Below are 14,982 nucleotides of genomic sequence, written 5' to 3'. Positions count from 1 at the left end.
AAATTCCCACCAAATTTCGGGAACACAACCATCTAGGGCGTAGCCGGGGCCACTGACTAGTTTACCTATAAAATATATGCGCATCTAAAAAATTTAAAGGATATTAAATAAATGCACCATTACCTGCAGAAGTTTAATCAATGTAGATTTGGCTTGACTAATCCGCCCACTTTTGCGGCAGAGTGAAGAAAATTTCAACCATGTTTCGGTGTCTTCTGCTGGAGGCAGGACAAGCGCTCTCACTACTAATAAAGCTTGCCAAACCTACAGATTCAAGTGTAGACAAGTCAAGATAGAAACTAGAAGTGAGTTAATTCAATCCAGCGAACACAAAAGAAAGATAACCATGCTCTAAGCAACCAAACTCCAAGTTTGAATATAATTACGGAGGAGCAAAGCCAGCAGAGAGTCCAGTACAAGTGTACAACACCAACAAGATAATCTAATTTTCATCATTAGAGATGCTATACACCCTTGAACTGTTAGTCCAAAAAAAATCTGGAAAAAGGCTAATGAACAGCCATTCATTATCCTCTAGTTTGAGCACACGATGATTTCTTTTGTCTTAGCCTTATCTATCACACGATAAGACTTTAGGTAAAAACACACACAAAAACTAGTTTTCATTAATGCACACAATGATGTATTACATTTTAATGGAAATCCTATGGGAAATTACCTATTTATTACCAACTTTCTTTACTGTTCTTTCAAACATCTACCTTATGGTACGTTTGCATTTGAGCAGCAGTTTTGACCAATGGCAAACGAAATCAGTCAACTAAGTTCTACTCCAATGAGAACTTCTTATAAGGTGGTTGTTTATAACAAAAAAAAGTAATATCAGGTAGTTCCCAAAAAAGTTGGTATCGATATCCTCTTAATATAAACATACTATTGTTTTTAGGGTTGAAATTACCTTATTTCTTCTTAGCTATGCACTGGAAAACAGCATTTTTTTTACTATGTTTCTTTATTCATAATTATTTCGCTTTAGATTTGATTTTGTCCTTAGAGGCTTAGACCATACTTATTAATCATGAACATGTCACCCACTGACGCTGTAAGGAAGAGTTGCCACCTGAAGCTGATCATAAGAGTTTAGTTTGACTAACTAAGGTAGTAAGTCATTCAAAAATCAAAATTAACCTGTAATCTCTATCTCAAAAAGAGCTGCATGATTGATTTTTGGCACAGAACTTTAAGAATAGTGATCTAATGCAAATAAACTATTTGAAAGTGGATGATGAGAAAAGGAAAAAATATTAAACATGTGTTTACATGAAAGGGATAGAGAACTTTTTTGACATACACATATAGTAGCATGGAAATTTATTTTGGGAGGTAGGGAATAGCTAATATTGAAAGTGAAATCTTAATACATGGCATAGCCCATAATTTTGGCACAAATGGCATAACCCATAATTTTGGCAAAAAGGAATGTCATTTGATTTGCTACAATACGATAAGCCTTCAATCTGAGCTATCCAATATCCTCCTAGCCAAGCACCTGGAAAGTATTCACAAGGTTGGTCAGACAGCTAACACCCTCCCCCCCACCATGCCATTTCATCCTTCTCGACGAACTTAATTACATGTGAAAGCATAACATTATAGTGGGCCATCTCTTAAGGGTATCTTTTGAGCTACCCATATAATGAAAGAATCAAATTCCGTGCACGTCATAAACACATCCCATGTATAGGGTGGGCCATTGCTCGATGGCGTGTGTCATTCAGCAGGATCACAAGGTTGGTCAGACACCTAACACCCTCCCCCCCCCCCTCCCAATGCCATCTCATCCTTCCCGTCGAATTTAATTACATGTAAAAGCATAACATTATAGTGGGCCATCTCTTAAGGTTATCTTTTGAGCTACTCTTATAATGAAAAAATCAAATTCCGTGCACGTCATAAACACATCCCATGAATAGGGCGGGCCATTGGTGTGTGTCATTCAGCAAGATCATGAGGAGTTGACGCAGTCACTCACACACACACACGCACGCACGCACACACACACACACACACAAATATTACTATAATGGCTGTGATAGACTGAACAAACAATAGAGAAACCTCAATATTACGCTTGACTCCATGTATGCGCTGAGTCCACATATTCCGAATAAGTGCACGGCGTCCTTCAGCCACTGGATTAGCAACTGGTAAAGTACAATAATCAATCACCTGGCCAATGGGAATTTGGGTGTTAGAATTAATAAATTACTCTTCAAGGACTTGAAGAGGGTTGCTCATAGCCTCATACCTCCTCTAGTTCTGACAATTGTTGAACACGAACCATATTACTGTATGCACGCTCATAACTTTCCAGAACCTATGAAAACAAATTTAGGTTCTACTAAGAATACACTTAAGAAAAATAAGCTAGATAATTTTCATTGAAAACATAGCGCACATCAACATTGCTGCATATGAATTGCAAATTGTCGTGAAGGAAATCTGGATATGATTTTCATACCATTAAATGAACCAAAGACAGCAAATGTTAGCTTGCAACATGATAAAAGTATAACACAATAATAATAATAATAATGCTCAGTCATTCCTCTGACTGTTGTATCTACAATTAATCATCGCCATAGAGTAAATCATACTCATAAGAGAGGTAATAGAGCAACACAAATCAGCATACAAGAGAAGGTCCCCAAAGGTGCTACTGAGTACTCAGTACTGAAATAATTTCCTTAAACACCACAAACTGAAATGTTAGCACCCCAACAATTATACATAGGTATCAAAAATATCTCATTCCAAGATAATCCCTGTTGTACTCTCAATTTTCAACCAAAGAAAAACCAAAAAGAACTTCCATCCTTACTACCATAATAAAGGCTAAAACGTGAGAACTCTAAAAAGGATCCTAGAAAAGAAAGACTCAATGAATGCAACTCTAAAGAGCACTTTCAAAGTATAAAATATCTTCCTTGCATACAGAACTGCATAATCCTAGAAACCTAAGTAAGAAAAAGTGCTAAATGAATCACACACGAGGAAGTTGCATTCATAAGACAATCAGCCAAGTACCAACGTAAAATGGATGTGACATTACTAACATTATAACAAAACAATTCTGTCTAAAACATCTTTAGGTAGTTAAATCATGAAATGATTTTGTTTCGTTAGGCGTGGAATAAGGAAAGCAACTCCTAACTAAAACATTACCAGAGCTGCCAATTCTGTAGCCAAACACTTTCTTGCTCTCTCGACGTATTCACAGGCTTCATCATACTGTAAAAAAAATGAACATTTGAATTACATGAGCATTATACAAATTATTTGCAGTCGAAACCATAAAGCAAGTGAAAGAGTTAAGACAACCTTTCCACGCCGAACAAACAGCACAGCCCGGAAAAATGTACCACTACTGTTTCCATCACCAGTAGCAGAAGTATTTCCCAAAACGCGAAATTTAGTTTCATCACCATCATCGAGGCTTTTAACATATTCTGCCATTTGATCCCATTCACCCATGTTCCATGCAGCACTAGCAGCCTAAAATAAATCAGCAGAAAACAGGAGCAAATGTTTTGCATCAAAGCAGCATTAAGAAACAGCTTTTTATATACGTTATCAGATATGAAAGAATTTCCATGGTAAAACAAGGTAAATTGTTGATCTAAATAATATTCCAAAAAAGAACTAATGAAGCCAACCATTGGTGCAATTTCCAATCTAGCTGCTTGCTCAGCTGGTGTCCAATACTCCTTGCACAGATTGTTGAGCTCCTCCCAACGGGCTAGTGCCGCAAGGCATCTCATTCGCCCTACAAAATTCGAAAGAGTTAAACTTCTCTAAGCATTATTGATACAGGAGGTATCTTGTGTTGTATCAAACAGCCAGCTCAATTTTGATATACTTATGCCAATAAAAATCGGTAATAGAACTCCGAGAGCTAAAAATGTGACCTTCCTGCCACAACTCAAAATACCTTCATATGCAGACTATGAAGACCTTGCATCTTATTTGCTATCTAAGAGGATAAAAGACTTGGCCAAAAAAATATTTTAAGACCCAAAAAACCCTCATGCACATCTTGAGCTTAGAACAAAAATCAGGCATTTCTATCCCCTCAGCTATTCAAGCTTTCATAGCACTCTCCAAGATAACAAGAGAAATGCACATAAGATTACAATTTAAAACCCAGCAGAATAAGACAGTAAATTACACAACCCACAAAGCAAAAGACCTTATGGAGAATAACAGAAACAATAAAAACTTAAGGGAGACAAGCTGGTTATATAGCCATACTAGTTTGGGGTAAGACTGCATGCATATTGGTGCTTGGATCTATTACCTACCTGACACTGAGCAGCAAATGATAGATAATTTAAAAAAATATGCCTCTCAAAGGTGTGGTCAGAAAAACTTAACAAGTAGAAACAGACGTTTGCTACATATTAGTGACCCCAGTAATTAGTCTGTTACTGACACATGAGCAAACCTAGTGACAGTCACCCTAAATTAACCCACCATTGCTATACAACCCATAGAAGAAAAAAGGGAAAAAAATATGAAAAGAGAAGGCAATGTCAGAATAGGAGAAAGCAGTACCCAGAGTAACAATATATCACGAATCTAGAGAAAATAAATCCCTCAGGACCTTAACATCAATGCAGATACTCACTAGGGTCAACCAGAAGAGAAAATAAACCCCTGAGAAACATAACAACAATTGCAGATACTGATTAGGGTCAATCAGATCCATACCTAATGTAGCTTCCTGTAGAGCATGGGGATTTGTTGCTTGAGCTGCTTTTGCTGTGTATGCCTTCAAAGCATCATCCCAGCGTTGTAGCTTTTCATACCTAAATCAACAAATGCGAAAAGCGGAATCATGATAAGGACATTGCCATTTGCAGAATCCATTTTAAGATCACTTAAGACGTACCATGATTCCTTTAATTGAACATCTAGATGCTGTTGTGCATAGGTCAAAATTCCTACAGCAGCCTACACATAAAACAATAATTTACAAGTTCTTGACAAACAAATACAGACGGTTGAAACAGGAAAACCAATTTATCTGAGGATCTTGACAACCTCATGCTGATGCAACTGATTGTTAATATGTATGAGTGCTTCTACGACCGCAACCGGATTAGCATCCATGTTTCTAGAACGTGGACCTTCAAACTCCATTTCCTTGTAATGTAAAGCCTTGGCGAATGCTCTACACTGATATCAGTTTATTGAAAGAAGTGACGCAGGTTAGCAGACCACCCATCTCTGATTGTCATAAATCTGCAAGAGATGAAGACGTACCTTCTCTGCAAGAGCTCCAAGAAGACGTATATCAATAGGAAGAGGTTTCTCATCATGTTCCATAAATTCTGCCTACAAAGACCAGGGGACAAAAACATCATAAAAGGACATTATAAGAAAATTGCATTGCAACAAAAAAAAAGGCCCGGCATAGATTCAACATGCAGATTCAGATGAAGAGACCTTCCTCAATGATACACTAGTCTTACATGCACGCAATGTGTGCGATCATGTGTGATAACAAATAAAGTAAAAATAAAATTAATTGGGTAAAAAACTGTTTCTATATTTTTCTTTCTCAAAAAACTAATGTTCAAATTAAATGTCTTACTTCCCCCCTTTTCCATTCAAATGAAACAGTTAGTTATCTTCTTTTCTTTTCTTCTTTTATTCCTTTTTTTTTTTATTTTTTGGTGTCCCCCATGTCTTGCCTTATATAATAGAGATGTAGAAGAGTTTCAACCAATTTGAGAATAAACAAATCAATAGTAAATTAGTCAATAGCAGAGTAAGCAATAATGACATCCTAAAAATAGTACAACGGCAAAAGTACAACAGCAATATCTGGCTATATAAATGACAAAGAAGGCTCGGATTCTGAGTAGCTTTGTGTTCTCTAGCCTTCGATACAAATACTACCTCTGTTTTTCTTCAGTTGCAACATTTGATTATTTTAATGCACTCACCAAAAAGGCGAATGTTGCATCTAAAGAAAAACAGAGGATGTATATGCCTAGAGAGCATCAACAAATTGAAGGAGCTGATGCTCAGAGAGCAAAAACAGCGACAACTTTAGAGTCAGCAATATACTTTAATGTATAGGAGGGTGTAGATACCCAAGTAAGAGGTAGTAGCTATGGACGTTATCGAGTTCAGTTAAGGCACCTACCCTGCTTGCTGACCACTTCAAAATATTAAAAAATGAATTTTAGTCCCTCACCAAGCCACCATCAAAGTATTTGTTCGAGTTGGCTTCTCACACATGTTAAGGAAAGTGGGAAAGAGCCAATCAAATTAGATTTTAGTGGAAGGATTGTATTAAAGAACAGAAAACTAATAACTAAGGACGATCTTAACCTGAGTTCACCAGAAGATTAGGAGTAAACCAGAACTTTACATGACATGCACGTAATATGTACACGGAGGTGTTATCCCATATCATAGTAACAAAGGGATGTCAAGGGTCTCCTTCTCTTGACCTTATAAAAATAAAAAATAAAAAAATATTGAAAATGGAAGACGGCAAACTAATCTCAGCGACTCAGCCACAAAACATTGCAAGATATTATTCAGATAACATGAAGTTGTAACTAAAATTAACAATGGAGTACAGCATCCTAGGGCAACAAATCCTAAAAAAATGAGGCTCGATTTGCATGGACTTATATGGCAGAATAGGTGTGATTAAATAGCATTCAAACCTCTAATAGCTGTGAGTGTAGTCAGCTCTCAATTATTTGACATTGCTTCCTCTCTCGAGTGCCTCTAGTTTTCAAGCCCCAGCACCACCCCCAATCCACAAACACAGCAAGGAGGGGGTGGGAAGGCAGAGAGAGTTTTGGTCACCTATGCTTTATAGGAAGATGAGATATTATTGACCAAGATTTGGTTCCTCCATGGTCAGAGAGAATCAGCTTAGCTGCCAAGCATCTGATGTTCTGCAACTTTTGGCCAAGTCTGAAAGATATCGAAATGGATCTAATTCTAATTTAACAATCCTGTGTCTTTCATAGTAGAGAAGGTAAGTTGGAAAGGAAATGGACGGGAAGAAAGAGAAAGAAGACAATAAATATTGGAGTCGATGGAGCATGATGAACACAAATAATGACAATGAACGATGAAATGTTAAAATGCATTAAACATCACAAGAATGTCATTGAAAGACGAAATAGAAGGCATTACAAAGCCTCGCCCAGGAAACAAGAAAAGGAAAGAGAGCATGGAAATATACCAGATTCAGAAGAGTTGCCAGAATCTCAGGAGGTATATTTGGTGAAGAAAAAGCTGTCTCTAGTTGTCGAACCAACTGCCTCTGACTTGTCTCATTAAGTTGAGCCCAACAACTGACGAAACCAGCAGCAAATAGTTCTCTCCCTACAAAAGGCTGCAGATGCCTGTGATTAATATAATAATAACAGTTATAATCATAAAAAATATGAAGTGAGGCAGCTAGGAGTAAAACCTGTAACTGTGCAAGCCTAGCACAAGTTCGCAAAGCTGGAGAAGGAGATTCTTTAAGCAGTTCAATACTGAAATGTCTCATCCATTCTGCCCAATCATCCTTGGTGCTGCGTTGGGAAGCCTCCCCAGCAGTACGTAAACGTCCATCATTAACCTAAATAAGTTGAAACTTACATTAAGAGGCTCTTAGTTGACACTTGACATAGTTTCTATTATACACCGCTAGGTCTTTTTTGTGCTTATTTTTAGCTTTTTGTCCCTTTTCGAACAAAGCACAATTTAGCTATTGACATGTATTCTGAGTCAGAACTGACCAGCATACCCAAAAAAAGAACTCCCCAATTTTGTCCTATTACGAGAAAGAAATAAAACTAAATCAAACAACACGTCAACACAAATTTTTTAAATATATATTTGTGTTCATTGTCATCTTGTGCTTCTGAAATATTTATTTTGAGTCAGAACTGGTGCTTTTGACACTCCGCTATCCCAGAATCTTTCCAAGACATCGTGCATAAAATAGACATGCCGCAGATATACAATTCCACAGGAAAATTGTAATTACTCAACCAAATCGTAAGACAAAAGTATGCCATTTGACAAATACTTTCCCATCAAAACAATCACAAGTTTGGTCATTAAACCTAAAGGAATAGCCAGCGGTGCCAAGTATTGGTATTTTTAAACTAAAACAATTATAACAAAATAATTTTAATAAGAAAACCCAACCCATTTCTCTCTCCTAGGCATCTCCAAACATCAACAGGTAAAGAACCTCAAGCAATAATCCAACCACACTCTCCTATCATTGGAAATGTGTTGAAGAAAGAGAATCAAGGATACTAGCTCAACTTCAGTTCTTGCTAATAAAGAGACGAGGAATTTTGTTCTCGCATCATCACGCGATGATATTGGCAAATAATATGTGGTTTGGTAAAATGGTATCTTGAGTCCAGATTGCAATATGGAAGAAACAAAAATCCAACTTAACAGCAAAATATTGTCAGTTTGGAATCCCTCCAATGAAAAGTGAGATAATGTATCTCTAGGTTAAGAGTATAATTTGTAAAAGAGCTGCAATATGAATATCATATACATTCCTGATAAATTTTTTCATCAACTACTGATTAGGTAATAAAGCATTTCCAGAAAAGAGGTATCAGTGACCATAAGTAGACAAGTAGGTGGCTATAGTAGCATCAAAAGGAAAAGAAGAAAGCACCTGATGGCTTTTGACATCTCGGAGCATATCGCATCCATCACTGTAAGGGTCATACTCAACATCATTCAGAGGGTCACTAATAACTTCTATAGGAACGCGTCGGCTCAATGTTTGAGCAGCAGTACTTCCAGATATTAGAGGCTCTCGACGTCGGAACCGTCCTTCTATCTCTTCAAATTCCTTGTGCTGGAAAAGTTGAATATCAGTAACCAAATATACGGGGAAAAGTTGGTCATATCACTATCATGTATTAATCAGAAAATAAAGAAAATACTGTTGACCAGGAAAAAGAAGACAAAGTACCCGCAACCTATGCTTCAGCAAAAGCTTGTGAATGGATGGGATGAAGATAGCAAAGTCCTGCCCAAGGGCATGAGCAAGACAACATAGTGCATCAACAGCATCCTTCCGGAGCTCATCATTCTTCCTGCGAGTACAAAGCATAATCATTCTTCCTCAATTTCTAAAATCACGAACTGCATAAAACATGCACAGATTTACATCTCTGAATCCACCCACAAAGAATATATGTACATTTTATTAAGAGACAGCCGATATCATTCAGCAAAACTGTGGGACAATGCCTTGAGGTTAAAGTTCAATCTTATTAACATTGCTATTGGCCCAGCTCATATTCAGATCTATCAGGGTGACGCAGTTCGTATTCACGTAAACTATTTCTGATGTTTTAGATTCGATTTAAGGACAACTCCCAGAAAATCTTGCTCCCACGTATGGTATTTGGTACAGACGTGTGCACACATATAAGCATTTACTTATAGATCACGATAATTCTTAGTTTGGTTAAAGGCAATCTTGTCGTCTCGATGACTATAATCCTTTTGAACTGAAAAATGTTCTCATTGGAACCTAACCTGGCCATTCAGAATCCACTAAAATAACTTAGACAGGTATCAAAATGCTATCATACCGGAGCTAGGTGCACTTGCTAAGAAAAAAAGGCTACAAAGATGACACAACCATTAAAGAGACTCTATTAGGATATATTTTGAAATTCCATTCCAGGGAAACTGTCATGATGAATAATCCTAACAGATAGTTTAGTACTCAATTCTCATGCCCTCCTCCTAATTCCCTTAGTCCCATTCCCTTCAATCCCATATTTATCAGATGAACTTTCATAAAACAAATAACCAAATCATATAAGAAACTAACCCATCCAAAACGAGCTTCAAATGGTGGACAAGAGACGATATATGACCAGTGACCTGAAGGAGGGGAATATATGTCAAAAGAGAACAGTTAAGGAAAAGAAAGGACCTAAGATGAGTTAATTTTGTACTCTACAGAATTCTAGTTCGAGATGAAAACCTGCACCCGAGGAATCAATCTAGTAAGAGTCTTGATAGATGCACGTCGTATGTCCACTGAAGCATCCAATTTAAACAGACGTATAAGTGCTGGAAGAAGGAGATGCATATGCTCATCCAAAGTTCCTATAAAAAAAACCAAATCAAAGCATCAGCACAAACAGCAGAAGCTCCAGAAGAATGTCTTACACCCAAACTGCAAGCTAGGACATGAACTCGAATAATCAAGTCTCACACCTCCAAACACTTCAAGGGTGTGGAGCATATCGGGAACATAAGTATAATCATTGCGTTTTTCTGCGTCACTTAAAACTTGTATGCAGCAAGGAAGAATAGCAGGAAGATATGTCCTGAATTCATCGTTAAGTGCCACACAAAGTTGTTCTACCAAATGCAAAACCTGAGAATAATGTACACAATATTATCAGATCAATACTTCTACAAGAATAAACATTACTTAAGATCAAGACGCAACATTAATAAATAAAGTAGAAAGATGCCAAACTTACAGGTAAACCGTGCACAGAACGGTTGGCAGCTGGCAGAGTAAAGGAAGACCATAGCTCAGAAACAAGAGCGAGCAGGTCTGGAAGATATTTGCGGATATGCTGCGGATAGAGAACATTTAATGTAAATATACACTCCTAATGGATCATCAGTATTACCTAATTCATAATCCACCCCGTGAAGCACGAATTGAAACGTGCAAATTGGTACATGATTCATGATACACTCGTACACTTCTAACTAACGTAACAAAATTAGGTATCAAACTGCAATGCCATACCCATTTTGCGTACAAAAGCTTAACGAAAATTAGGCAACACTCAAAAATACACATCAAGAACTGAGAAATTATATGCCACATTACCTGACGCACAATAGACACCAATGTTCCAAATTTCCATGTAATAAAGTCCTTCAAGTTATCATCACATGCACGCACAATTTGGAAGAAGTCGGGCAAAACCTACAATGCAATACATGGCCAGAGAACAGAAATTAGACAGAGCATAAACAATCCGCAGTACAGTCGGAACACTTTAGACGGTTAGAGTAAGCATAATTGCATAAACCGATATGCTGAATCAACTACAGACCAAGCAGAACTCCAATGATATTTAGCGGACAGCACTGTTCTAGATTATCCCCTTTATAATATCTAATTGTACAACCGCATCGAATGATGTCTGTATGCTTCAGTGTAACCCAGTTTTTATCGCCCAGGTAAAACAACATAAATCAAATATGAATCCCTTAGATATTAAGGAAAACTAATCCATATCTTAAATGTTCTAGAAAGTTTGAGCTTACTAGCAGCAAAAATCTAGAAGGCTTCAGTAACTGATGCAGCACATTGATATGTTCTATTGACAACTGAGTTTTAACTTTCAAAAACAAGTTGCAGCTCATATAATGTGCGCTAGACAAGAATGAATAGACAGATTGCAGGCACCTTTGCAGCTTTCATATACTCCCTCGGAATACTTTTTTGTTCTCCCCTCTTTTCCTTTTGTGGTGAAAGTTAAACCTTCCTAGATTCTTCTCGGTGTGTATTTTGAAAATATCGAATTTCATGATTTTTACTAATGTATAATTAAAGATATACATGATCAAAGTTGTGCATTGGAGACTTTACAAACAAACGAGGTGGAATAAATAAGGAGAGAGTACTTGTTAACTTATAAGAGTCTAGAATCTCTATGTATTATTTAATATACTAATCACCATTATTGTGCTCCAATAATTAATATCGCTTTGTTGTTGCTTTTTATTATTATTAATATGAATATTCTTATGTATAAACTTTTATAATACTAATAATTAGTATTTATAACTATAAATTATTTTGTTATTATGATTAGCTTATTTTGTAATGATAAAGAAGAAGAAAAAATAAAACAACAATAGTATATTAATATTAAAAGTAGAATATTAGTCGATATAAGTATTATCATTATAATTCCATTCTTTCCTCTTGATCTAAACGAATGGCTCATCACACCCCTTGCGGGAGTTTGGAGTTTGGTATTCATGGTTTGTTCAAAAGATGTAGCTCATTGATGGTTTATTATAAATTTTGCGATCCGTATTGGATTCTCATCTCCAGTCTATGATCAAATATAGTAGTTTCTTCTCAAAACTATATTAGTATGATAGAAATTCTCATAGAAGACTTCATGATTGAGCGAACAAACGAAGAGTATACTTTACTCACAAAAGTTAGGTTGTGTCTCATTTTTTCTGTAATAGCCATTGTAAATGTCAATATGGATTTTAATTAATGAAATTTATCTTTCCCAAAAAGAAAAAGAAAAGGCAATTGTGTTCCTCCTTTTTTACCTAGAGGGATACTGTGCAAATGTTTCCAAAATTAGCCAGTATAACCACTTGGTAACCTTTACCACTTTCCAAAACAAAACAAAACAAAAAAGAGTACTTAGTAACATGTTCAAGTGTAACAATTCACTGTCATGCTATAGTTGTTCTTTAGTCACATTTCCACAAATCCAATCTATAATATAAAAGTATTTATCCCACAAGATCTATAAATGATTAGTTTTGTCTGTAATAGCCTCAAGTGTAAAGTTTAGACACAGGAACGCAAATTTGATGTATATAATCGATCACAAATTTATACAGTGGTCGATAGCATTCTAAGTACCCTTCATCAAGCAAAACACAGAAATACGATTCAATTTGAAGTACCCATGTTTATATCGGTATCCACATTCAAAATAACCATGTTTCATTTAAGCAATCTTTTATAATCTAATGCATATTGGCTCACTCATCACAACTGCCTGATATTTTAAGTTACATGAAGATCATAGGAACTTTCTCCACTAACATACAAAGCAAAAAAAAATTCAATTTTCTAAGAACCAAAGAAATAAAATGGAAAGACAATAAAGGGCACGCCAGTTGTCACGCTTACACAACGCAAGTCTTTAATAAGAATATAAACTCTGCCACTTGAAACGACATATTTGCGCACACATTTGAGTAATGAATGAGAAAAACAAACTAACCTTTTGCAAGTATGGCACGCACCCAAGTCCCATAGACTAACGTCAGAAAACAATAAAGTTCAGTTAGGAATGCAATATACTTGAAGATAACTCAAAAAGCTATTATGTCAAAAGAAAGAAAAGGCATATCATAATAAAATTCCATTAGACTAAATTATCATATTACCTTGAATATGAACATGAGAGATCCGACCACCTTTTGATGATAGCTAGAAAGTGAAGGATCTCTAAGAACACGCATCAGGGAATTTATTGCAACCTGTATAATGCAGAATGAAGGTAATAATAAAGGATTCCCCCTTCATATAATGGAGAAGAATTGACAGTTTTATTACGCTGTAAAATGCCTTAGAGGCTAGTCGAATAATGAAACTTGTACCGTTGAGTAATAATCCTCAGATGATGTTGTAAAAGATGGCCAAAGGTCCATAGGAAGATCATCCATGGAACGGATGTGCTGACCTGTTTCTGGGGTTGTGTGGGTAACGTCCCCATGTGACCCAGGCAGGTTTGGCTGATTTCGCTTATGAACATACGGGTCCAATGCACCCATGATACCAAGAACCTGGAATGGATGTCAGAAAATTAGCACTCAGTACCAGAAGCCTAGCAGTCTCAACTACAATCATACCTTAAGTACTTCTCGTCTGGTTGACCAAGCCAGGTCGCCATGAAGCAACTTCAGGAGTAATCCAAGTAACTGAGGGTAATCATTGTAAGGAGTTATGACGTACCTGCCAAGAATACTTGTTAGACCCAAAAGCATGTAGTACACAGGTCTAAATTGGCCTCATAGCAACTACAACTTAAAGCACTGTAATATATCGCCTTATTTATTAACTCTGTGAATCAATAATTATTTTACAAGATAACCAGAGTACATAACGATCCTGCGATCAAGCTAGTGCTGTAGCTTGAACGAGATACATTCTCTACTAAACATGTTTTCCTCCGGGCAATAACCTATCTTCTAGGTCCCTGTTCGACAAGTATGCTCCTATATATTTCTTTATTACTAATATGCAGCATGACTATTCTAGAAGAAGTCCCGTTGGTGTCTCTAATATGTATTCCTTTATCACTATAAAAACAAAACAAAAACGTTCACCAATGTTATGATACTCTGTGTTGTTATTGTTCACTTTGACGCCTCCCAATTCTCTAGATTCCACTGTCATTCATTTATTTACAGTGATTTTTTTACATCAAAGTAACTGCAATCTTATCAACAAGGCAACAAGTGAACTGACTTCCAGGTCAGAAGCATTACAAAAGAATAAGAAATTCTACCAATTATTAAAAAGGAATAGTATATTAACAAAAGCGAAATGGCCCTATCTTCCTTTTTATTAGAATAAACCCTAGAAGCCTTATGTGCATCACATAAAAATGACAGCATGGCAGAACATACTGAACGACAGTTTCCTGCATCATGTTATGAAAATGATGTCAGACCCTTATACACACTCATCTCAACCAGGATAAAAGTGAGAACCCTAAGCCTAACCACTATATAAGTTACACGTAAACAGACACGGGGACACGGGGAAACGCGAATTCTAAAAGTGAGAAAACGTCGGGGAAACGTTTTGGGAAAACTTCAAACAATCTCCATTAGTAATTCTAGTTACTTAATGATCTACATTTTATTTGTATTGTCTTAGCTTTATATTCTAATCAAATTTCAACTGTTTTAGACCTTTTGGATTACAAGTATTATAATGAATATGGAATACTAGCATATAAATACATTGATTCAGTATAAACTATAGTACTAGTCTACTAGACGAACTGCATAGTTGGTGACAATAGTTGCAGGCTTGCAGCCGGCCAGCGGAAGGAGAAGTATTAGATGGGGTGTCCATGCGTTTCAAAAACGTTTTCTTGTGTTTTGACACGCAAAACGTTTTCGACACGCGAAACGTCTACC

General features: G+C 36.5%; 1 protein-coding gene across 1 annotated transcript in view; it reads right to left on the bottom strand.

Annotated features, from left to right (window-relative positions):
• The window catches only part of LOC104904834 (serine/threonine-protein kinase TOR), a 35,104-nt gene that overhangs the window by 10,192 nt on the left and 9,930 nt on the right, over positions 1–14,982 (bottom strand). The window contains exons 16-38 of the mRNA XM_010693230.4: positions 13,684–13,786; positions 13,432–13,617; positions 13,219–13,311; positions 13,053–13,088; positions 10,892–10,990; positions 10,530–10,628; positions 10,258–10,420; positions 10,022–10,146; positions 9,866–9,918; positions 8,993–9,116; positions 8,690–8,875; positions 7,469–7,621; positions 7,238–7,390; positions 5,287–5,358; positions 5,065–5,199; positions 4,913–4,974; positions 4,732–4,829; positions 3,678–3,787; positions 3,343–3,516; positions 3,187–3,252; positions 2,270–2,338; positions 2,080–2,190; positions 124–264 (exon numbers count right to left, since the gene is read on the bottom strand). Coding sequence (XP_010691532.2) covers positions 124–264; positions 2,080–2,190; positions 2,270–2,338; positions 3,187–3,252; positions 3,343–3,516; positions 3,678–3,787; positions 4,732–4,829; positions 4,913–4,974; positions 5,065–5,199; positions 5,287–5,358; positions 7,238–7,390; positions 7,469–7,621; positions 8,690–8,875; positions 8,993–9,116; positions 9,866–9,918; positions 10,022–10,146; positions 10,258–10,420; positions 10,530–10,628; positions 10,892–10,990; positions 13,053–13,088; positions 13,219–13,311; positions 13,432–13,617; positions 13,684–13,786 — 2,611 coding nt within the window. The remainder of the gene's footprint in view (positions 1–123; positions 265–2,079; positions 2,191–2,269; positions 2,339–3,186; positions 3,253–3,342; positions 3,517–3,677; positions 3,788–4,731; positions 4,830–4,912; positions 4,975–5,064; positions 5,200–5,286; positions 5,359–7,237; positions 7,391–7,468; positions 7,622–8,689; positions 8,876–8,992; positions 9,117–9,865; positions 9,919–10,021; positions 10,147–10,257; positions 10,421–10,529; positions 10,629–10,891; positions 10,991–13,052; positions 13,089–13,218; positions 13,312–13,431; positions 13,618–13,683; positions 13,787–14,982) is intronic.

The sequence above is a fragment of the Beta vulgaris genome, chromosome 9, assembly GCF_026745355.1.
Source record: "Beta vulgaris subsp. vulgaris cultivar EL10 chromosome 9, EL10.2, whole genome shotgun sequence".
Lineage (NCBI taxonomy): Eukaryota > Viridiplantae > Streptophyta > Magnoliopsida > Caryophyllales > Amaranthaceae > Beta > Beta vulgaris.
This window is presented reverse-complemented; position numbering and strand designations above follow the sequence as displayed.